General features: G+C 52.7%; 4 protein-coding genes across 5 annotated transcripts; 2 read left to right on the forward strand and 2 right to left on the reverse strand.

Moving 5' to 3' along the window:
- Positions 1–3,101: 3,101 nt before the first annotated feature.
- On the forward strand, positions 3,102–10,690 carry Rtbdn (retbindin). 2 transcript variants are annotated; one of them, XM_027955173.2, is made up of 6 exons: positions 3,102–3,144; positions 7,887–8,070; positions 9,043–9,126; positions 9,254–9,364; positions 10,018–10,114; positions 10,463–10,690. In XM_027955173.2, the coding sequence occupies exons 2-6, from the start codon at positions 7,901–7,903 to the stop codon at positions 10,688–10,690; spliced, it is 690 nt and encodes a 229-aa protein (XP_027810974.1). In that variant the 5' UTR covers positions 3,102–3,144; positions 7,887–7,900. The 2 variants fall into 2 exon arrangements, with proteins under 2 accessions (XP_027810974.1, XP_027810973.1); XM_027955172.2 differs by lacking the exon at positions 3,102–3,144 and having other exon boundaries at positions 7,901–8,069; positions 9,060–9,126.
- A 1,488-nt stretch (positions 10,691–12,178) lies between these two features.
- On the reverse strand, positions 12,179–16,879 carry Rnaseh2a (ribonuclease H2 subunit A). The gene is made up of 8 exons (XM_027955082.3): positions 16,660–16,879; positions 16,349–16,420; positions 16,089–16,215; positions 15,897–15,984; positions 13,990–14,127; positions 13,798–13,885; positions 12,470–12,593; positions 12,179–12,386 (listed from the first exon to the last, which is right to left on the reverse strand). Exons 1-8 carry the CDS (start codon positions 16,784–16,786, stop codon positions 12,251–12,253), a joined length of 900 nt encoding a protein of 299 aa, XP_027810883.1. The 5' UTR covers positions 16,787–16,879; the 3' UTR covers positions 12,179–12,250.
- A 101-nt stretch (positions 16,880–16,980) lies between these two features.
- Thsd8 (thrombospondin type 1 domain containing 8) lies at positions 16,981–20,154 on the reverse strand. The gene is made up of 3 exons (XM_027955060.2): positions 19,789–20,154; positions 18,166–18,374; positions 16,981–17,075 (listed from the first exon to the last, which is right to left on the reverse strand). The coding sequence occupies exons 1-2, from the start codon at positions 19,934–19,936 to the stop codon at positions 18,172–18,174; spliced, it is 351 nt and encodes a 116-aa protein (XP_027810861.1). The 5' UTR covers positions 19,937–20,154; the 3' UTR covers positions 16,981–17,075; positions 18,166–18,171.
- Positions 20,153–23,424, forward strand: Prdx2 (peroxiredoxin 2). The gene is made up of 6 exons (XM_027955084.3): positions 20,153–20,262; positions 20,737–20,841; positions 20,934–21,087; positions 21,650–21,772; positions 21,934–22,064; positions 23,098–23,424. Exons 2-6 carry the CDS (start codon positions 20,739–20,741, stop codon positions 23,181–23,183), a joined length of 597 nt encoding a protein of 198 aa, XP_027810885.1. The 5' UTR covers positions 20,153–20,262; positions 20,737–20,738; the 3' UTR covers positions 23,184–23,424.
- Positions 23,425–24,362: the final 938 nt, after the last annotated feature.

Raw genomic sequence — 24,362 nt, forward strand, 5'->3', positions numbered from 1 at the left:
CCCTGCGGCTGCAGCCGGTCGGGAGGGGGCGCTGCTGTGTGTCCGCGCGCCCCGCCCCGCCTGCGCGCGCGCCTGGCGCCCCCACCCGGGCCGAAGAAAGGGCAGCCAGAACAGTGCGTCTCTTTCCAAGGCTCACCTGCTGCTTTTCCGGGGCAGGGGCAAATCCTTCTGGAAAGGAAAGGGGCAAAAAGATGGAGGTCAGCGTGGACCTGTAGCCACTACTCACAAAGCCACTGAGCAAGCCCAAGGAACAGAAGTAACGTGGAATGGTCTCGTCAGCATCTTCACCTTCATCCTTGGCCATGCATTGAGGAGAGTGTCCCAGGGTGACTTTTCTCCTGATCCCCAAGGACCAACACAGGGTCAAGTACACAGAAGGGCCCTATATAGGGCTGCTGGGTTGGCATCTCAGTGCATGTTTGTGCAAGTGAAGCAGAAGTCTTTATTCGAAAAATACTTTGCAAGCACTTACAGCACTAGCTAGGTGTGAGAGACAGCGGTGAATGGGAAAAAAAAATCTGTCCTTTAAGGGTAGCATTTAGAGGGACAAGCAGACACCAAATAAGATTAATGTTAAAGCAAAATAAATAACTTTAGACAACGTGTTATGAATAGAACTAGACAAAGTAATATAATGTAATATAATGGACATGACTTGAAGGGAGCACATGGCCAGAGGGGGTATCTCCGGAGAGATAACTTTTGGTCTGAAATATAAGAGCCAGCCATAGGGGGATCAGCAGAGAGAGAATAGTAGGTGGTGGGAGCTGCAAGGGCAAAGGCCTGAAGGCAGGAATGAGCTTAGCATGCTCCAGAGTGAGATGCTGAATGAATGAATGACGCCTCTGCAGTGAGAGTCACAGAAGTGGGGGTGGTAGATAGTTAGGGTGGCTCAAAACAGACTTGAAATGAGAATCTGGTGGTGGCCAAGGGATCCTTTTTGATGACAATGGTAGTCATTGCTGGCTATTAACTTTATGTATCCACATTCGAAGAAGTTCTTTTTTCTATTTTTCTAGCACTTAGGAAATCACTGCAGATATCGGAAGTTACAGAGTCCCTGAACTTTTTAAGGACAGCCATGGGGATAAGGAACTTCAGTTTCCGACCAGTTCTGTATCCAAAGGTTGAGATGGAGTGATTTGGGTTGGGTAGGGCTGCAGGTGGAAAGATTTGGGTGAGAGTTTCAAAGGGTCTTTTGAGCTGAAGATGTAGCTCAGTTGTAGAGCACATGCCCGTGAAGGAGGTCCTGGGTTCTATACCCAGCTCAGGGCTGGGGAGGAGGTGTTGAAAAAGTGTTTGAGTGGGCTGGGGATGTGGCTCAAGCCGTAGCGCTCGCCTGGCATGCCTGCGGCCCGGGTTCGATCCTCAGCACCACATACAAACAAAGATGTTGTGTCCGCCGAAACTGAAAAATATATATTAAAATTCTCAAAAAAAAATGTTTGAGGGGACTTCAGGGGGAGGGGGATGTATGTTCTAGACCCTTTTGAGGATTTCTGAAAAAAAGAAAACCTGAGTCCAAAAATACGTTTTGCCTTTTATGACCTTGGCATGTGGTCTACATTGTCCCCAAGAGTTTCTTCTGTCAGATGACACAGGTGCCTGTGCCTAGCATGGTGACTAGCACATATTATGTACTCAATAAAAATTCAATCAAAAAAACAGGAGTTATGGATAGACATGCTGCATGACAGAGAATTAGTCAGAGGGTCTTCCCACTCCCATGAACTAAGGACAGATTTTTGCATGGGGTCAAAGGTCAGCCTTGCTATCCCCAGCCATGAATGACTAGAAATCCAGACCCGGTTTTCCCTCTGCCTTTTCACGATCGGCTTGAATGACTCGCTGCCTAGACCTGGGGGACTAAAGCTGCTGGTCCTGCAATGGCCCAGGCAAAATCAAGACCTGGATTTTCTGGCCACGGAGCTCAGGGACAGACCTGGTTAACTTGATCTTGGGAGATAAGCCCCTGGGAGATCTTTACCACCCGAAAAAGTCCTCAAACCCAGCCTCATCTGCTAGCGCCCGCAAACATTCTAGAGCCAAAGAAAGGGCAAACTGGAGCTGCGGAATTCAGATCTTTGTCGTCAATGAAGACAGAGTTGCAAAGTCGCTCTGCGGAGCGGATGCTGCTTCTCCCTAAGATTAATGAATGGATGGCGCTATGGACGAGGGAGGCATTCGAACTCGCGAAGCTGTTCGTAAGTCTGATCCCAACGCACTCAGCAGACCCTTGGGCGCTCAGCGGTGGTGGGACATCCTAAGAAGGTGCACCCGTGAGTGTGAGTGTATCCAGGCACCGAAATAGTTAACTCTACCAGATAGAATAAGGAGGGGGCAGCCTTCCAGCTAGGGTCGCCAGACCAAGTGCACGTGTGGGTTGGGTGGGTGGGTGAGTGGAAGGATGCAGGGCTGGGGGAGGGGTCTTGCGCGGGAAACAGAAGTCCCGCGTGGCGCTGAGCCAATGGAAGTCAGAGCCGGCTCGGAGGGCGGGGACATATCACATGCAGGCCCCGCCCCTTCCCTCCCTTTTCCGAGGGACCCGACGGCGCCGACCCAGCTTCGCTGCTGCAGCACTTGATCTAACTTTGCCGCAGCTCCCTCCCTTTTCTCAGAACCTATTTTCCTAACCTAGCCCTGGAAGGAGGATGGAACCCGTGAGGAGGATTTTTGAGAGGCCTAGGCTCCAGATCTGGCCATATGAGCTCACTTTGAAAGCAAATCAACTTTCCAACCTGTCTGGCTTCACTATCACCCAGACACCTGGGAAGTTCTTTCTGCCTTCTAATCTTCACTTTTCCTGCCACATTGACCGATCAGCTCCCTTAGGTCTCCGACCTTGGGAATGATGGACAACTCCCAGGTGAAGACTTCAATCTTCCCCTTGTTTCCCTAAGGTCCAGGCTGAAGATGGAACTTGAGTCTGGGCCATACTTGGCTTTATCTAAATTCAAGAGTAGCAATCGTGAAGCTGATCTCCAAGAAGGCTCAGAAGGGCCAGACCCCAGGGTTTTGCCTTGGAGCAAATTTAAGGAACCACACTCACATCAAACCTCCCTATTAACTCCTCAGAAGCACAAGCCCAAGACAAGAGCAGAGGATCCTTCTCAGCTTCAGAATCCCTACCTACATTTGAAGTGGGAGCTCCTGACATCTGGATTTGCCCCCGCCATCCCTTCACTCCACAACCCTCAGTGTCCCACTCCGTGCAGTGGACCCACGCCTCCTGCGCCTGCGCAGCCTGGAGACCAGCATCCTCTAAGGCTGCAAGGAGCTAAAAATCGCTCCCGCCCACCTACAAGCTGGGCTGGACTTGAGGATCTCGGTCGTGGGGAGGGGTGTTGTAGTGGAGGGTGGTGGAATGAAGAGTGGGGATGCTGCCTAGGTGCCGGTCCAATTAGGGCAGTAGGAAGAATCCTGGTGGCCACATAGGTCCATTGAGGGTGTGGGTCCCACGCCTCCGAAAAGGCTCCTGAGGTGGTGAGGGGCGAGGCCACCTCACAAACATGTTTACGGCTGCTGCAGCGCCGGTGGCCCCGAGGGGCGCGAGCCCTGGGGCAATAACTTTGCAAGGAGCCCCCACACCCCCAGACTGGCTAGACTCCAGGAGGATGACTTCGACCCCATGCCCCTCCCCCGCCCGCGGTCCAGGTGCCCCTCCGGCCGGCCTCGAGGGGGAGCGCTAGGCTTCACCCCTTCCATCAGCTCCCAGGATCTCCGGGCGGCGCCTGAGGGGCGGGTCCCCAGGGCAGCGGGACGCGCGGCCACCGCGTTCCCTGCTGGTAGCTTCCCGAGGCGGTGGGAGGGGGTGCCCGATCAACCCAGGCGCAAGTTCTCCTACCTGACCCCGCCCCAGGGCGCCGACCCCTTCCCCTCGACCCCGGCCCGGGCTGCCGCGTACCTGCAGCCTCCGGCGGCGGATCAGGCCCGAATCGTCCATGGCGGCGGCGGCGGCTTCGGCCCCGGGGAGGGAGGAGGGAGGCGGCGGCGGCGGCGGGAGGAGGGAGGAGGGAGGGAGAAGCCGCGGGGACCGCGGCGGCGGCGGTGGCTGAGGGGGGGTGGCGGGGGCGGAGCGAAGTGGGGCGGGCCCGCGCCGTCACTGCGTCTGGGCGCCCGAGCCTGGCCTTGGCCACCGCTGCCCGCGTTGGGAGGAGGAAGGGGCGGAGGGGGAGGTGGAGCCTCCAGATGTCCCCAAGGGAGCCTTGCTACCGAAAGACCCCCATAGAGACACTCCAAGAGAGAGACATTCTCATGCAGGGAACACCCCAAGGGAGGCATTCTCTCTGAGATGTATTTCCTCTGCGGACATCCCCCGCCCCCCGAGATTCCCACGGGGAGTTAGTGTCTGCGGGGATGCCCTCTCCAATCAAGAACAGTCCCTCACCCTGAAAATCAATCCTAAGAGAGCTGTTGTCTGAAAGGTGATGCTTCATCTCAAAGCGCATCCCTTCCCAAAGAGGATCCCATGGGTGACATCATGTGGGAACTCTGGGGAGGATATCCCCAATGACAGCCCCCTGAAAGCCATATTCTCTATGGGAAATTGTCCCTATCCATGAGATACTCACATCCAAGAAATTCACATCCAAGAAATACATTCTTACAGAGTGACATTTTCACTAAGGAGACTCATCCTTGCGGGAGATGTCCCCCCAAAAAAGGGGCACATATACCCCTTTCCCCGCCTCTCCCAGGCAGACCTTCCTCATGGACCCTGCGGTGTCTCTAGCGTCCCTTCCCTCACGGTCAGGATTAAGGAGTCAGGCCAGGTCGGGCTATATTTATAAGAGCGATTATCTAGTACTTGGGGAGGGGGACTGTTGAGGAGATTTTCACTCCCGTCCCCCGGTGTCCACACAGCTGAGGCCAAAAAGGCCATGCTTACTGGGGCTGGAGAGGAGAGTGTCTAAATCCTCCCCACTCCAGATTTTGGCAGTGGACACAGACTGGAGAATGGCTTCCCGAGTGTCAACCTGTAACTGGTCCCAAGGTCCTGGAGGGTACGGCCGTCGGGCGAGAGCGACCCCTGCCGGACAACGGGGATGACAGCGAAGTCTGGGTCTGGGTGTTTCCCCGGAGCTTGTCTCCTCATCTCCGAGCTTTGACCTGCATTATCTGTCTCTACCTCTCGGTTAGTCGGCATGTTTGTGCAGCCATCTCTCCGAGTTCGAGTTCATTGCTTGCATCTGTCTTTGTCTGTGGCCTGGACTTTGCTCCCGTCCGCGTCCGCAGGAGCTCTCCGTGGTGCTGGTCTCACGCGCATTCCTGTCCGCGGTGCTGAAATCCGAGCTCAGAGTGGGGAACTGAGGTCAGGGAGGAGGAAGGGGTGTGGAGGGTCTGGCAGGAGGCACAGCCCGAAGAGTGGATAGATCTGGCCCACAAATAGCTCCGTCCACCTTGAAATTAGCCAGGGAAGGCTAGGTCCTGCAGGTCTTGGTTGATGAGGCCTCCATGACATCATCAAATGAGACTCGTGGTGTCTACTGAAACTCTACTCAACACTTGAGTGTTGAACACCTACTGTGTGTCAGACAGTATTTTTGAATCTGGGAATATAGATGAAAAAACTTTGCCTTACTCTGAGGTGAGAGGGAGACAGATTTGTAACTGTGGTCATTGCTCACAGAAATACACACATGCACCCTGCAAACACACAGGAGCACAAACATACAAACACACACCCAACAAACAGACCCACACACAACACACATAGACACACATGCACATACTACAAACACACTCAGCTAATACAGACACATGTGAATATACTCTGCAAACACATAACACACCTATAAATATTCTCAGCACACACACACACACACACACACACACACAAAAGTACCTATTCCCATGCACTCTGCACACATACACAGACCTATACATTCTGCACACACAGAAACACATACTCAGTTAACACAGACTCATATAAAAAATATGTACACATTTGCAAACATGCACTCAGCAGACACAGATGCACACAAACATACACACATAAACTCACACTCTGCAAACATACAAACATTCTTGGGAAACAGATATACACACACTCATCAAATGCAAGCAACACATTCAAGTTCACTCACACGATTCCAAAACTAAGGGATACCCAGTGCACAAACTTTCATCCAACAGACAGACACATTATTCTCCTAACATAACACACACATACATACACACACACGTGTGCATGCGCGTTACAGGGCTATATTCCCCGTCTGACTCTCCCATTAAGATATTAACTCTAGGAAGGCTGAGATTTTCATTTTGTGTTCACTGCTGCATCCCCAGGACATACCATACAGTAAGTGCTCAATAAAGGTTTGTCATTGGGTGCAATGGTGCAAACCTGCAGTCCCAGCTACTCAGGAGGCTGAGACATAAGAATCACATTTGAGGTCAGCCTCAGCAACTTAGCAAGACCCTGTCTCAAGATTTTATTGAGATTTAAGGGCTGGGAATGTAGCTCAGCAATAGAGCACTTGCCTAGCATGTGTGAGGGCATGAGTTGAATTCTCAGCACTGAAAAAAAAATTTTAAGTGTTGGGGATTTAGCTCAGGGGTAGGTCACCCTGGGTTCATCTCCAGCACCAGCAAAATAAATAAATGAATAAATGGGTGAATTGAGAGAATGTTCCCAAGGAATGCACATTTACAGAAACTGCAGGAGCATACACAAGCACACACACACACATTTTCAGATACAGACACACACTCTGTTCAGTATGACAACACTCCCTTGTTCATGTATGGCCAAAGTTCATGGTCGGCAACCTTTCTTCACTAATTTACCCACAACACTTTCCCAGGGACACCTCCCTCTACACCCTCTACATTCTTTCTCCTACATTTGCTATGACGCTTATCCTCAACGGCACATGCTTGACTTGAGACATACACAAACCTCCTTACCCAGATTCTGAACACACACACACTCAACCACAAGACACACAAATACACACCCACGCAATACACACAATTGAGGCTTACAGGTGCACTGAACATACACAGTCCGCACGAACGCACTCTCATCTCTCTCACACACAGACACTGTCCCAAACATATAGATACAGAGCTTATGTCACAAACTCAACATAAGGGCAGAGCATGGGTACATACATACATTCGTCGGGTCCAGGGCTTTCAGCGAGAGTGGGGGCGGGACTGTGGGAGGTCCTGCCCCTGTGCAAGCCACGCCCCTTTCAGCAGTCACTGGTTTCTGGACTTGATCCTGAGGTGTCTCAGCAACCCCTAGATCCCAGTCTTGCTGCTAACAGGTGAGGGGCAGGGTGGCAGGGAGACAGGAAGGGACTAGACTTGTGTCCACTTGGCCTAAGCTTTCCCTGCGTTGGAGTTTGGGGACTCTAGCGGCAGAACCCCAGCCTTGCCACAGATAAGCTTGGTGCCAAAGGCCCGGCCCTGGGCAGCAGCACCTAAGCTGATTGTGAGCCGAGGGAAGGTGACCGTGAGAAGGGCCAGCGGAAGGGCAGGAGGAGGCTGAACAGAAGAGAAGGAAGAATGACTGGGCAGGAGAGGGCTGGAAGGGCTGGGGGTGTCCTCTTGGCTCGGAGGAAAGTGGGGGTGGCTGAGGGTCAACAGGATGGCAGATATGCTGGATGCATTTTAAGCTGGTGGGGAGGTGGCACCTGGCCCTGAAGGGATGGAAGGGGTATGAGTCTGATGGAAGGGACTTCTGGGTCAGAAACAGGACCTGACCCCCCACCAGCCCCTCTCAGTATTTGAAGGTCCTTCCTGGATCATTACCCAGCCTCCTTTATAGCTGCCCATCCCCCATGTTGCCTGGCACTGCTTCCTGGGTGTGCATCTGAGGGTGCTAGGTCCTAGAAAGTGATGGCCAAACTCACCCCTTCACCTCAACTGATTCTTCTCTCAGGTGGACATGGCCTGCAGGAGCCACATCCAGCCCAGTGACCTGGCCTGCACCATGCAACTGGCCCTGGCATGGATCATATTGGGGGCTTGTGGAGGGAGCCACCAATTCCAAGCTAGGTCCCAGGGACACCTTGGGCTTGCATCGAATCTGGGCACAAACCAAGTGCAACTGGCAGGTGAGAACCTCAAACCATGCCTAATCCCCAACACCCAGGAGCCCCCTCTCCACCAGGGCAATGCCAGAATTTTCTTATGAGAAGAGCGTAGGGTGACTTTGAGGGTGCCAGCTGGTGTTAGTGATGAAGAATGGTGGTTAAGAGAACAGACTCTAGGTGTTAGACCGCCTGGGTTCAAATCCCAAATCTGCCAGTTCATGGCTGTGTGACCCTGGTCACTTCAGTTAACCTCTCTGGGCTTCACATGGACCACTAAAATGGGAGAGGGTGTCAGATCTACAGAACTACCTTATAGAAGTGATGTGAAGGTTAAGCATGTGAGCATTTGTATCACTTTAGGCATATGACAAATAATAAACTGATTATTGTAAGTGATATATGATCATTTCTACTTGAAGCTTCATTTACATCCCAAGAGAAGTTATCTTTTTTAAAAATTTATTTTTAGTATTTATTTTTTATTTGTAGTTGAACACAATACCTTTATTTTATTTATTTATTTTTATGTGGTGCTAAGGATCGAACCCAGTGCCTCACACGTGCAGGCGAGCGGTCTTAGAACTGCTGAGCCACAACCCCAGCCCCCGCCCCCAGAAGAGTTATCTTTACTTGAGTTCCTTCCTTCTTTCCTTCCTTCCCTCTCTTTCTTTCTTTACCAGGGATTGAACTCAGGGCACTCAACCACTGAGCCACATTCCCAGCCCTATTTTGTATTTTATATAGACAGGATTTCACCGAGTTGCATAGCGCTTCGCCATTGCTGAGGCTGGCTTTGAACTCGCGATCCTCCTGCCTCAGCCTTCTGAGCCGCTGGGATTACAGGCGTCCACCACGGTCTCCGCCTACTTAAATTTTGTGTTTAGGAGAAGTGATGCAATCGTGGTCTTCTGTGTTTAGGGGATCTTCAGGCCTCAGGTCCCCAACCTTACATGATGATCCAAGACCCTGACTCACAGGCGTTCCCGCTGCCGGAACCTTGTTGTCCTTCAGAGATGGACACCCCAGAGACATCAGGCCCTGGGATCTTCCCACCGCGCTGCGGGACGCCGAGCTCCGGGTGAGTGCCGCGCCCCCTAGCGTTTCCTCGTGAACTCTGCCTAGAAGCCCCTGCCTGGGGCCAGATCCCACCCCTCTTCCGCCGCGCGCATCCTGCCCCATCCCTTCCTGTCTCTCCCAATGTCCAGATGCGAATCCTTCCTGGGACACCTCCAACGCGCGCTCCGCGATCGCTTCCACCTGCTGCTGTTGGGGGTACGCCGGGCGCCGCCGCTCTGCGAGGAGCTCTGCCAGAACTGGTAGGAGAGGCGGGGCATTGGGGGCGTGGCCTATTGTTTGGGCGGGATGTAGGACCAGGTTGGTGTGTCTTGGGTTTGGAGAGGCATGACGCGCCCCTAACTGGACCAAAGTCTAAAGGATGAGGCCTAGTGCTTAGAGTCAGGCAGAAAGAGGCTAAGCCTGTGGCTTCTCTGGTTTTTAAGATGGCTATGGGTCATGGCCTCTGATGGACCTGGAGTTTTTTAGGGGCAGTACCTCCTGATTGAAAAGGATGGGAACTAGAGGGGCTGGCTGGAGCAGAGGGTCTGAGGTCTGCAGAGATGAAGGCAGTTACAACATGGCTCTGAGTATGTGCACAAAAAGTTGATAAACTATGGGACCAGGCGGTTGGGGATGTAGCTCAGGGGCAGAGCGCCTACTTAGCAATGGCAGGTTCCTGGGTTCAATCCCCAGTATAGCTAAATAAATAAAGGAGGTTCATTAGAAAAATAAATAATAAAGGAAGGAAGGCAGTCTGGGAAGGGGGGGGGGATGAGGCGTTAGGGGCGTGGTCCAAAGAGGCAGGGTCTGGATCTGAGCGAGGTGCTTGGATAGGCCGAGGCTTGGAGCGCGCAACATTACTAGCTGCGGCTGCGAAGCCTTGACCCACCTTCTCTGCACACATCGCCTCCAGGTTCGCCACCTGCGAAGCTGATATTACTTGTGGTCGGACTTGGCTGTGGCCCTCAGAAAGGAGAAGCTGCGAGGGTCGCTGCCGCACTTACGGGCAGGTGAGCGAGAGGCAGAGGGCCAGAGGGAGTCTGCGGTCCTACCTTAATATGCTTAGATCCTGGAGTCCGGACTGGCCTTTGCAAGGACCCTGCTCCCACCCTTCCCCCTTTTCAGCCTCCCCTCCATACTGGGATGTGCCCATGGCCTCCCAAGAGCCCAGACTCTGGGCTGGCCAGCAGTCCGCCCTGGAGGAGTCAGAGACCCACTTACCCACTCCAAGGTCCCCACGTACCCCAGCCTCAAGGAAACGTCCAGATCGTCCTTCCCCAAAGTCTCGCCTCTGACCACACCGCCCCCAGCAGATCTGGACTCTGCTCACTCAAGCGCCCACGCCACTTTCTTCCTAGACTTTTGCTGACGGAGTGGATCTTTGTCGCTCGGTTCTGGGTCACATCCTGCCGGTGGCAGCTCCTGGCTCCCGTCATTGCCTCAACATCTCCATCTCATTATTGCCGCGTCCTAGACCCGGACGTTGGGCCCGAGAAACTATCTCCCAGCGCTCCCGCCGCCGTCGCACCGGGATCCTGGACGCTGGGGGCAGCGGGAGTGGCAGTGGAAGCGGCAGCGGCCCCTAGCGGGCGCCCGGTCTTCAAAAAAAGAGGCGTCCCTTCCCTAGGCAAGGCCCCCTCCCTGCCTTCTAATACCCAGAGTCCTGTCCCTCCTTCCCTAGGGCTCCCAGAAGGGTCCCCCTTCAGGTTTTCCGAGAAACGAAACGACCCAACTCCAACTAATTTTACCCTCTCCTTCTGAAATAAAGCTTCCCGCTAGAGCACGTGGTACGGCTCCTTCTTGGGGAAACAGAGAATTGCCTCAAAGTGACAGGATTTTTGTTTTTTGTACTGGGGATTGAATTCAGGGACAATTAACCACTAAGCCACACCCCCAGCCCCCGCCTCTTTTTTGTGTTTTGTTTAGACAGCGTCTCTCTGAGTTGCTGAGGGCCTTGCTAACTTGCTGAGGCTGGCTTTGAACTAGGATCCTCCTGCCTCGGCCTTCTTAGCTGTTGGGATTACAGGCGTGTGCCACCGCTCCTGGCATGTGTCCAAATTCTAATCCTCAGGACCTACAGCTAGCAGCTGATTGACACTAGAGTGTAACTGACAACAGCCTCTATCCTGGATTGCTGTTACAACTCTGAATACCCAAGTGTCACGGATGGGCATAGGAGGGCACAAGGGGAGCTGACAAGGACAGAGGTGTGCCTTCCACTGTGTGCTGCCAGGCCTGCCAAGAAGCCCCCTGACATTTATGGACAAGAAGGATTCATGGTCTTCCCTTCTGAGCAAGCCGACAACACAGTGTCTGGCAATCCCCTCCTCCATATCCCAGCTCCTGCCTAGGGAAAGGAACTAGACACAGGTTGGGATTTCTGCAGTGAACATCACTCCTGCCCCAGGATTGAACCCAGGGGTGCTTAACCACAGAGCCCCAGCCCCACCCTTTTTAAATTTTCTTAGTTGTAGATGAACACAATACCTTTATTTTTATGTGTACTGAGGATCAAACCCAATACCTCATCTGTGCTAGTCGAGCACTACCACTGAGCCACATCCCCAGCCCTTTTATTTTTGAGAAAAGTTCTCATTAAGTTGCTGAGGGTATTGCTAAATTGCTGAGGCTGGCCTCCATCTTGTGATCCTCCTGCCTCCCAAATCCTTGGGATTATAGGCATGCACCACTGTGCCCAGTTGGTGCTGCATTTTTTTCTCCCTTGGCAGTGCCGTCCATCTGTTTCTACCAACATCACCACACAGTTGAGTGAGGTACTGGGCGCCAATGTCGGAGGTCACTAGGTGAGAGGAAGTTTTCAGCTGTACCTGCAGTCCCCTTCAAGAAACATCCTTATGCAGAAACACACTTACACAGCACAGGACTTTTGGTCCTGGTAATCAAAGAAAGGGTCCTGTGTGTGCTGGGCAGGCTCTCTACCACTGCTACCCCCCAGTCCCAGGGCAGGGCTATATTTTAAAAATCAAATCAGTCCAATACTATCCAAAAGGCAGCAGCTGCATCGGGCTGCTGAAGTCACTCCCATACCTCTGGCCCCAAGGACAACCCCTCCATTTGCTTATCCTTCAACAACTTTAATCCTCCTTGATGAGGGGAGGCAGGCCTGGGGAGGAAGGAGGCACCTCCTACAGGGCAGTGGCTGGTTCCAGGCCCCGCTCCTGGAAGTATCTGTGGGGGGCACGGGGGCGGGCTCGGGAGCCTTTGTTGAAGTAGGCGGTGATCCTCTCAGGTCCTTCCAGGTCCTGTGCTGGGGAGTCCTCCCTGTGGAGAGAGGAGTGACATGACCACTTCCGGGATGGGGCCTGGCCCTCCCATCCCCCTCCTATAGCATCCACAGCACCCACCACAACACATCTGCAGCCTCCTTTTCCAGGATGGTCTGGGCTGTGCTCCAACTGAACCGAACGAACTGGGGGAAGCCAAACACGGGTTCCACTTGTTTCTTCAACCATGCTTTTGTCTTGGGATCTGGGGGTGGGACAGGCAATGACAGCAGTCCCCAAGTCTCAAGGTAACACCCAAGCTCCAGGTCCACTCACCTTTGACTTCCTCCTGAGTGCTTGGGGCATTTTGTGCCTCAGGCCCTTTGCACAGGCAGGTCCTTCCCTCCCATTCTGTGCCTGGCTGAGCAGTGCTCAAGGTGCAACTTGAGACTGCCTCTGAGATAGCCTCTGACCCCCAAGGACAACAATGTAACACCCATTCTCTCCACAGGCAGGAGCTCAGTGAGGCCTTGAGATGTTTGACTTACTGCTGTATCCCCAGGGCTCAGTCCTGCACGGCAAGTACCAGGCACCCTGACTTCTAATCACCTGAGGGGGCTCTGCTCCCCACCCAGCTTCAAAAGGACTGGAGCTATCCTTGAACCCAACCACCAAACCTTCACTATATCTTTCTGTTTGCACTGCAGGGATAAAAGCCCTGCCCGTGGATGCCGGGCAAGTGCTCTACCTGAGCTACGACCAGCTCCGCCACTGAATCCTCACACCTGCCCTTGATGCCTGCATGAGGTTTGCAGGAAGGTGAGTATGAGACTGCCTTCATTGTATAATGAGGACATGGAGCCTCGTGGTGGAGAGACAGCACAGATTACAGATTTAAACTGAGGCCACAGGATGGAGCCAGGACCCCCATTCCTGCCTTCTTCCCCTTAACAAGCAGATACCTTTGGTCTCAGCCCCTGCCCTTTTTTTTTGGGGGGGGGGAGGTAGTGGCAGGTACTAGGGATTGAACCCGGGGGCACTTAACCACTGAACCACATCGCTAGCGCCCCCTTTTTTGAGACAGGGTCTTGCAAAGTTGCTTAGGGCCTCGCTAAGTTGTTGAGGTTGGCTTGAACTTTCGATCTTCCTGCCTCACTCTCCCAAGTCCCTGGGATCATAGGTGTGCGTCACCAACGCCCAGCTCAGTCTCTCACTCTCTGGGGCTCCAGACAGCAAAATGAGGGAGGGGAGGAGAGCGCCTATGAGCTGGAATCCAGCTGCCACTCACTGGCCATGAGGCCCTGATCAGACATACAGTGTCTGGGGTTCAGACTCTTCTGCTATGGAGCGGAGCGGCCAGAACGATTTAGAAACCTTCAGCAGTGTGCTCGATGTAGCTACGTCAGTGTTACCACCACAGTGGGGGTCTCAGGGCAGCTGCAGAGCAGGCCTGACTGCCATCTGCTCACCATTAGGGTAGCCGGAGCCATAATCAGCATCCAGGTCCTGCAGGTCCTCCACAAACTGCCAGTTCTTCACTGCCTGGTCTCGAGCCACCTGCAGGCAGGACAGAAACTTGGAATCTCCTTCCCCCAGGGGAGCCAAGGCTGGTCCCTCCCAGAGAGATGCCAGAAATCATCCACGGTCAGTGGGGGGCTGACCTTGGCACAGATGCTGGCAGCGCTGACCACAGGGTAGAGGGCATCTGCTTTGGCCTTGACTGTCACGTCAATTCCAGGAAAGCGCTGCTGCAACCGCTCCTGGTATGTCTCCGGCAGCCCCACTGTGTCCACAAACACCTATCATGGTGACAGAAATGTTCTCATTCAACAAACAGCTGGAAAAAGAACTGTGCAAAGGATCCAACCTCTCAGCCATTGTACTTGCTGTTTTCAATTCCCACAATCATTTTCTTTTTTTTTCCTCAGGGAGCTGGGAATGGAACCTCGGTCCTAACACATGCCAGGAAAGTGCTCTACCACTGAGCCCTTTTCCCAGACTGACATTGACTTTTATTAAATGTAAAAAGTATTTTGTTGGTGCTAGGGATGCAGTTCAGTGGAAGAGTGCTTGCCTGGAATGCACAAAGACCTGGGTTCCATCCTCAGCACCCCCTCCCCCCACACACACACACAAAAGGCTTTGCCTGATCATGCTGCAGACACTGCACACTTATTAAGCACCTAGTGCATGCCAGATGCTGTCGTACATAATAAGGACATGGCAGCAAACAAACTACAGAAAAATCTCAGCCTTTGTTGGGTGAAAATCTTGGTGAGGGCAAAGACAAAAACCAGGGTAAGTACAGAACAGGAAAAAGTTTAAAGCGGTTATAATTTTAAATACTGACAAGGAAGATCTAAAGTGGTGATATTTGAATAGAGACTTGAAGGAAGTAAGGAAATAAACCATGTGGAGATCTGGGAAAGAGTGTTCCAGGAGGAGGAAAGAGCCAGTGCAAAGGCCCTGAGGTTGAACCATGTGGATGTTGCTGAACAACTGATTGGAGGCTCCATGGTTGAAGCATAGAAGTGAGGTCAAGGAGCTGATGGTTCAAGTGGTGCCTCTATGGAAATTATCATTTTCAGAAATCATATTTACTTTTTGTGTACCAGCTGACCATCTGTTTCTCCAGATTAAGCCTTGAAACCCTAAGTATAGCATCACCCACCAGCTCTGCATTCAGGGTTGGGGCCTCAGCCACTTCCTCAGCAAAGTCTGCCTGCTACATTTCCTGTATCAGAGTTATTTCCCCTGGTAATTCTCACAAAGCCTACCGTCTTTGACTCAGAGCAATTGATGCAATGCTGACTTATGTTTTTCTCTGATAATTTAATCTCATTCTCCCCCACTTGACTCAATTTTCCTGATTTAATTTCCACTGTGATCATAAAATTAAATGTCATGATTTACATTTCACAAAGACAACAGTCTGCTGTGTGGGGAACAGATTGGAGAGGAAGGGGATGAAGGTGGGGGAATCAGGGAGGAAGCAGGGCAGATTTCCAGGTTGCAGAGGGTACACTGGGCTAGGACAGAGGCTGTGGGAAGATCGACAGACGTGGGACTTGTTCTAGACCTTTAGAATAGGGGTTCAGATTAGACAGCAATGGAGCACACATTTAGGTCAGGAACAGGAGTGGGGATTCAGTGGCAGCAATGAATATGCCTGAGGCACTCCTGATGATCTTTTTTTTTTTTTAAAGAGAGAGAGAGAGAATTTTTTTTAATATTTATTTTTTAGTTTTCGGCAGACACAACATCTTTGTATGTGGTGCTGAGGATCGAACCCGGGCAGCATGCATGCCAGGCGAGCATGCTACCGCTTGAGCCACATCCCCAGCCCAACTCCTGATGATCTGATGTTGAATCTGTCCACTGCACTTTCTTTTTTCTTAAAACAATTATAATCTTTTTATTTTCTTGATGTTGGGGATTGAACTCAAGGCCCTGCACATACTAAGGACATACTCTTACCACTGAGCTCCACCCCCAGGCCACACTGCACTTCATAACCTCCATTTCATCCAAAGATGATTAAATAGAGGCAACCCAACAATCAGCTCACCTGGGTGACTCTCACACCCTGGTCCAATGCATACTGTATTAGTCCAGCAGCTGTATCGTGGGACAGGGCGTTCAGGTTGTATTTGACCCTGCAGTGGTGGGTAGAGCTCAGTTAAACCCATTCCAGCCACAGGGCCCACCTAGGCCATGCTGGCCTACCCCTCCACCCCAGCCCCTCTGAAGCACCCCTCACCGCCCAAGCATGCTGGTAGAGATGAGGTTTGGAGATAGCACGTCCAGAGCCCAGCCCACAAAGTCCCCGTTCTCCTCCATTTTGGCAAAGAGCCTGTCCCGATCGCTCTCCGACATGGTCTTTGAGTCTGGGAGGAGAGTTGGAGAAAAGGGGGGCAGCTTGTTTTCCCAATTCCTGCTCTTCCCCTAGATTTCTCACCTGCTCCCCCCACCCGGCACATGCCCAGGAACCCCATCCTCAGAAGTGTATTTCAGGCTCACCTGCCACTTTCATAGCCTCCAGATCTGCCAGGCGGGTCAAGGGACAATAACAGATGGCGTAGACCATGGGCCCTGGGGAGGAGAAATGTCAAGATTTCTGGGAACAAGGGTCCAACTAGTGAGTCCGTGTCAGCCACCAACTCTCTTCCATCACCACTGCTTTGTTCAGTGCCACCACCGATGCCATGGTCATCCCACTATAACTCATGGTCATCACGCTTCCCCAGGTCGGATGCAATCCCGACTCAGGTTCCAGGGCGACTGTCTTTCCCTTACTACGCCCCTCCCCTTCCCTGGCCCTAGGGACGCACCAAGCACAGGGCCCCGACCCGCTTCATCGACGCCGAGAACGCATGACTCCTTGCGGCACACGGCGGGCACTGGCGAGCTCAGGCGACAGCGGCCTGTATTGTCTTTCTCCAACTCGCTGAAATCCATACCCCCTCAGCGGCCGCCGCCAGCTGCAAGAAGGAGCGCCGCAGGCGCTGGCCTTGGCGCGCGATTGCCTTGAGCTCCACAGCAGCGCTGGATCCTGACCAATCAGCGCGCGGGACACGCCCCCGACGCTCCCGCCGGCGCGGACGTTTACGCATGCAGCGCCGACGCCACTGCCGTGCGGCCTCCTGGGAATTGTAGTCCCCACGGGAGGCAACGGAGGGCGTGCTTTGCACAGGGTCACTTTCCGAGCTCCGCCCCGGGGTCTCTCGTGCCTTGCTCGTGGACGCTGCTGAAAAAAGAGGAAAATAAAGGGGAAACTGAGGCGCAGCTCAGTTTGACTCTGTTTTGGGGCAAAGAAGGCCAAATATCATGCCCAGTCCGTTGCTCTCCGCACCACTGGGCCCCGGTCCTTGGCGGCCCTTATTCTCGTGGTTCCTGCCCTCATATACGCATTCTGAAAACTGTGTTTTCTGCACTATGTATTCCCATTGTTTCTGGGTCAGGCCTTCCAAGTTGGAGTCCCTAAACTCCCACTTTCGGCCGTTAACTTGTATCCCCCCTGCTACCAGGATCTCTGCCTCCTACTCTAATTAGGGCCAAGCCTCCCCTACTCCTAATGGAGATCCACAACCCAGCAGATTCCTGCTTATAGAGTCTCAGGCCTCCTCAACCCATAACCCCCCTTTCTTCTGCTCTCCCCTCCCAGGCCCCTCTGCCACTCCTGCCGCACCTCTCCTTCTATCCCTTGGACTCTGTAGGGTTCATGTCCTCTGCCTGTGGGTTTCTGCTCATCGGAACCATGCGCCTCTATCAATTTCCTAGTTCCCCCATCTCCCCTATCCCTCCAGTGCATACCACCTTTTTGTTTTCTTCCTGGACATCAGGGAAGGCTCTTTTTTGTTTTTTGTTGTAGATGGACACAATTACCTTTATTTTATTATTTATCTTTATGTGGTGCTGAGGATTAGACCCAGGGCCTCACACATTGCTAGGCAAGAACTCAACCACTGAGCCACATCCCCAGCCCTATTCCTATTATGTATTTTCTTTAGAGGCAGGGTCTCACTGAGTTGTTTAGTGCCTCGCTTTGGCTGAGGTTGGCTTTGAACTCCCAATCCTCCTGCCTCAGCCTTCCAAGTTGCTGGGATTACTGGGTGCACCACCCCACCTGAAGGCTCTTGACTCAGAGGTCTTGACTCAGCTCGCCCCTCCCCTACTGGCCTCAAGACTCAGATTTAGGGCCCCAGTTATCTCCTTCCTCTTACTAGCCTCACACCCTCTACAAACACCTCCCTTCCTCTTTCCCTCCCCTCCTTTGGGACCCATGGCCTTGCCAGTTGCTTCTGCCCCTGCCTGCCTCCTCTATGCCAGTCTCTCACCTGGGTTCAGGGCCTCCAGTTGCAGTCGATTGGCTTGCAGGATGGACAATCCCTTTGCCTGCAGGGCCTCGTCTGGACCAGGTTCTCTCGATCCATGAACACCATGGGATCTGGAGCTGTGCCCAGCACCTCACGGCTGCGTTCTTGTTTGCCCAGGTTGCAGAAACAGTGCCACTTTCCCCAGGGGCCTAGGATCGAATCCTCCAAGACTAAAGATAGAGATGAAGACTCAGGTAGGGGTGCCTCCAGGAAGGCACAAAGATAATTATACTAACAAACAATGGCTCATATTTGCTAGGCAGTTTGCCAGGCTCTGCCTGTATGCCTTTTAGTCTTCCCATTAGTCCCAGGTGAGAAAACTGAGACCTAGAGATTCATTCTCCCAAGGTCACACATCTGGTGAGCCCAGAGGGTCTGCAAACTGACATCTCTAAACTGTGCCAGCTTGCCCAGTGGGAGTATAGACACCCTTGGTGCCTGCCATCCTAAGTTGAGAAGTTGACTCTTGTCCTCAGAGGCTTGATCATAGGCCTATCTAACAGGCACAATGCCACCTTACCAGCAGGGCTGACAGGTGGTAAATTAAATGACATAATTGACATAATGAAGGTACTTAAAGCCCCTGATGAAGAACCAAAATAATTATCATGATCACTTTGAAAGAAGCTATAAATAGTGGGGCAGTGGAACATGCCAGCAATCTCAGCCACTCAGAAGGCTGAGACAGGAAAATTGCAAGTTTGAGGCCAGCCTCAACAACTTAGCCAGGCCCTAAGCAATTTAGCAAAACCCTGTCTCAAAATAAAAAGGCTGTGGATGTATGGATGTAGCTCAGTGGTAAAGCATCCCTGGGTTCAATCCTGTCCTTCCCCACAACCAAAAAAAAAGGAAAAAGGAGATATGTAACTTTTTGTGTGGGGGCGGTGGAGTGCTGGGGATGGAACACAGGGTCTTAGGGTCTGAGATACCCTCTAAACCACAACTTATTAAGATGTCCTTTACAACATTGTTTTGGCATGCTAGGCAAGTCTTCCGTGCTGAACTAAGGCCCACACTCCTACAACAGTCTTTACTATTTTTTTTTCTGTGCCACTATGAAGCAGGCCTTACCCCAACTCCCAGCTCTCAGAGCTTGACACTCATGCCCTAGCTTGCCCCGTCTCTGCCACATCACATTCCCCCTTTCCTTTCCTCCAATAGGCTTTTTAGCCTTGGCACTGTCTGTTCCCTTTGCCTGAGACACTGTCTCCCCAAATCTGTGCTTTTCTTTATCATTCTGGCTGCGTTGGTTGCCAATTTTTTTTTTCTGTATTCCCAAATGTACCTGTCCCCTTCTTCCACCGTCTTTGCCCTTCCTAGCACCTATCCATGAGTTCATGGATGTGTCCGTCTTCATGTTTGTTGCCTATCTAGGCCTGATCTTCCTGTGAATTGCTTTCAGGCAGTGTTCACTTCACTTTACAGATAAGAAAACTGGGCCTTGGAGAAAAGTAACCAGCCCCAGGGGAGCTGGCAGTGCGGAGCTAGGCGAAGATTTGAAAGCCATGGAGGAGGAGAGTCTGTTTGCAGCCAACTGGAGAAGTAGGGTCATGGGGCATTGTCATACCCGCCGCCTGCGATTACCCTTTTGATGTTGCTGCCGCAGCAGCTCCCAGGTGTCACCTTCTCCCTTGTCGCCGAAGTATTGGTAGTCGGGGGAAAGCTGGACAGCTGTTGTCCGCGCCAGGAGCATCAGAGGCAACAGCACCAAGGCCGGCTGGCGCCGGGCCATGCTGGACGCCAACCGTCTCCAGCGCGTTCTGGGACCCAGCCACGCGACTAGTTCGCGGCTCACGCACTACCCCACAGGCTAGCGCAGTGGTGGCGGCGGGCTACCGAACTGTCCCCTTCACCGCGCAGGCGCAAGGCCCAGCCGCGCCGCTCCCCCTCCCTTGCCGGCGCAGCGGACCTGACCGCTCGGCTCGCCAGCCCCGCCCCAGCCCTGCGCGTCACGGTTCGGGCGGTGCATAAGAGACTCCGCGGCCCAGGGCACACTTGGCTTTGAGAACTCGAGTCGGTGCATCTGTTCTTCAGCGTGTCCGTCTCTTGCACACGCAGGTATGGACACTTGGTGTACATCTGAATGGGGGTGAGCCCCCTTCCTGAGTTCTGGCCCTATCAGGACCTCCCTGCTGGCCGCCTTTGTTTTCCATCCGCCATAGTGGCTGCCTTTGTCCTTGCGAGGGAAACTGAGGCCCCAGCCTTGGAGTACGGGCCCGATAGCCGGGCTCCCCACACCCTGCCCCAGAGGTTCTCGATATCTCCTCTGGACTGGGGCTTGCGCCACTGCGCTCAGGCTCACTCACTGGTGGGGCCTAGGGACAGTGGCCCTGCCACTTTTATTCTGCTTAAGGGGGCGGGTCTCCGGCAGCCTCCCGGCCTTGTAGAACCGGCAGCGGGGAGGGTGAGTATGAGCGCCGCGGCCTCCTCTGCTCTGTCTCCGTAACTGGGCCCAGCACGCAGCGTGACCTTGGAAAGGGAGGACAAAGGGTCTTCCCTTGTGCACTGATCAGCGCGGGTCTTGGCTTTCAGTCATGGCCTCTGGAAACGCGCACATTGGAAAGCCCGCCCCTGACTTCACAGCCACCGCGGTGGTGGATGGTGCCTTCAAGGAGGTCAAGCTCTCTGACTACAGAGGTGAGACGGCCTGGCGGGGGTCCAGGTGGGGGCGGGGCCCACGGATCAGAGAGGCTAGGTCCTAATTTCTCATCTGTTTCCCTCCACCCCAGGGAAGTACGTGGTCCTCTTTTTCTACCCACTGGACTTCACTTTTGTGTGCCCCACGGAGATCATCGCTTTCAGCGAACATGCTGAGGACTTCCGCAAGCTGGGCTGCGAGGTGCTGGGTGTCTCTGTCGACTCTCAGTTCACCCACTTGGCTTGGTAGGAGCAGGGACCAGGGAGGGAGGATGCAGCTAAGCTCACACAGTAGAGCCAAGCCTGTGGCCTCCCTTTCCTCATCTAGAAAAGAATGGAAATGATGACTCCTAAGTCCTTAAGGATGGATGATGACAGTAATTAACATTTGGCAGCTAGATGCATGGCCCGTGAAGTTGCAGATGCTTTATCTCTCTTAGTTCTCAGAAGACAGGCTGTATTGTCCTATTTCATGAAGGTGGAAACTCCAGTTCACCAAGTGAAGGGCTGGGCCCCAGGACACAGACCAAGAGGAGGATGGGGACTCTGACATTAGCTCTCTACTGCTACTGCTCCAGCCATATGAAGCCACTTGGCTGGACATGGCAGGATTCTTGTCCCAGCTATGGGGATACAGCCCCTACACCTCCAGGGTGGGGTGGGTGGGGCTTGCAGGACCTGCTCTAAGGCCCCTTATCTGTGGTTTCCAGCACTCCCACTCCAACCCTTATCACTCCCAGGCTCATAGGGTGAGGACCCTGCTTTGTCAGACATCCTGAGGTCCCAACCCGGTCTCCCCTATCTCCAGGATCAACACCCCGCGGAAGGAGGGAGGCTTGGGCCCCCTGAACATCCCCCTGCTTGCTGACGTGACCAGAAGCTTGTCCCATAATTATGGCGTGCTGAAAAGCGATGAGGGCATTGCCTACAGGTATGGAGGGGATGCACAATCCACTTCTGGGAGCCCTGTCCCCAGGATGACCAGACCACCAGCCCTGTCCCCAGGATAACCAGGCAGTGGGATGGTTTTCCCTTCCCTGGCCCTCAAAGTGGGAGCTCCCAGCTCCTTATCATGAACCATCATGTCCTCAGGGGCCTCTTCATCATTGATGGCAAGGGAGTCCTTCGCCAGATCACTGTTAATGATTTGCCTGTGGGTCGCTCTGTGGATGAGGCTTTGCGGCTGGTCCAGGCCTTCCAATACACAGATGAGCATGGGGAAGGTGAGTGGATACACACATTCATGTTCACGCATGAATATGACCTTAGCTCCACTGTCAATCACTCGGACACTCACTGCCTGCCCCTGCACCTGTGTGGAATGGATGTTAGGGCCCTAAAGAAAATTCAGCTCAGGGTCTTGTCTGCAGGAAGTTTCCATCCTGGAAGTGGGTAAGGTCAGGTGAAATGCTCCAATACAAGAGCAGGCAGCTAGGTGGAAGCCTGTAATCCCAGGGGTTCAGTAGGCTGAGGCAGGAGGATTGAAAGTTCAAGGCCAGCTTCAGCAACTTAGCAAGGTCCTAAAAAATTTAGTTAGACCCTGTCTCTAAATAAAATATAAAAAGGGTTGGGGATGTGGTTCAGTGGTTAAATTGAACCCCTGGATTCAATCCCTGTTACAAAAAAAAGAAGAAGAAGAAGAAGAAAGAAAGAAAAAAAGACCAGGCAGCTGGGAGGAGGTGATAGAGATCTATAAAAGTCATTTGAGCAGGCATGTTCCAAGTCAGGCTTGAATAATATTATTTGCATTAAAGATTAGAGTACCTTACCCTCACCCCCTTGTGGTGTTAGGGATGGAACCTAGGCCCTTGCACATGCTAGGCAAAGATGAGCCACACCCCAGCCTGATCAGAGTATCTTGTTTTGTTTTTTGGTGCTGGGGATCGAGCCCAGGGCCTTGTGCATGCAAGGCAAGCACTCTACCAACTGAGCTATATCCCCAGACCCAGAGTATCTTCTTATGTGGAAGAGAAACCCAACTCCAGGTTCCCCAAGTCCATTAGGGCCAAGGGAGAAAGTGGATTAAAGGGGCCAAAAAAAAAAAAAAAAAGTGAAGGCTAGAACAGGAAAATGTCAGCTAGAAGATACTGCAGCTGAGCTTGAGGGGGCTTCTCTTAATATGCACATTCTTGGGTCTGGACCACTTGGTTCTAGCTTTGTCTTCTGCAATCCAGGATTTGGCATGCCCTCTGTTCGTCCCCTGAGCTTGATTATGGGGCTTTAGTCTCATGTGTGCATCCCTGTATCTTTCCACAGTTTGCCCCGCTGGCTGGAAGCCTGGCAGTGACACAATCAAGCCCAACGTGGATGACAGCAAGGAATATTTTTCCAAGCACAACTAGGCTGACAAACAGGCAGTGAGCCTGTGTCCTTGGATTCCATCTGTGCCCCTACCTGGGTCTCTGTGCTGACCCAAGAAAGGCAGGACCTGCCCCTTCCAAACTCCATGGTAGGGGGAGGGCTGGTAAACTAGGCCAAGGCTTTCCACTTTCTCATCCCCTACATGGGATCTGGTTAATAGTGACCCCTTTCTATCCAACTGGGTACAGGTATATAGGTGACCAATAAAGCGTTAGGAACAGATATGACTCTGTGTTGGTGTGTTTTATCAGGCTGGGTACTTGCGCCCTGGAAAACCGACCCTGTGTTTACTAATTTTCACCACAAGGTGGCGGCCTTACTTCATGCACTGCTGACTCCTTGCCTGAGAAGTTTCCAAAGGGCAGCGGAGGATGCTTGGTGCCCCTAGGAGGGGGGATAGGTTTCAGAACACCCTACATCCTGACAAGTGGCCATGCATTTCAGCATCTATACCATACCATCGGCCAGTCTGGGTTCAATGTCATTTAACAGTTGTGCTCTTCCCTGGGAAGGAAGACTACCAGCCCAGATGACTGTGCAAGTCAAAAGTATGTGAAGTTCTAAGCACCAGGCTCTACTTAAGGCCCAGTTAACAGTTACTAGAACTGGAAGGATCCCTGTTAAATCCAGTCTTATGGGGGAAGAAGGTGGGAACCCAGTCCTGAAAGCAGAACCAGCAGTGGGAGCCTGAGTTCCATTCCCAGTCCCAAGGAAGGGCTGTTGGTATACCCCTGCTGTGGGAGGGTGAGCATTACTTTAGGAGGCAGACTAATTAGAAGTAAGGCAGTGTTCCCAGGGGGTGCAGTTTTGATGATGCATGTATTTAAGCTAGTGGCTTTGTCACTCTGAGCCCCCATTTCTTTCCAAAGAACAAGGCTAATATGCTCATTTAATCTATATACCCCTATTAATACTGCTACTCAGGCAGTATTAAGGGTCACTCATCTTCCTTGGAGTTTTTTCTACTTTTTTTTTCTTGTGTGTGTGTGTGTGTGTGTGTGTGTGTGTGTGGTGTTGTTTTTTAGTGGTGATGGGACTGGAACCCTGGGCTTCTCTCATTCCTGTGCAAGTGCTCTACCACTGAGCCACACACCCCCTCCTGTATTTATTTATACATGGATTAACGAAAGTGTCTGTTCTGCCAGCCCCACCGCAATGAC

This window comes from Marmota flaviventris, chromosome 1 (genome assembly GCF_047511675.1).
Source record: "Marmota flaviventris isolate mMarFla1 chromosome 1, mMarFla1.hap1, whole genome shotgun sequence".
Lineage (NCBI taxonomy): Eukaryota > Metazoa > Chordata > Mammalia > Rodentia > Sciuridae > Marmota > Marmota flaviventris.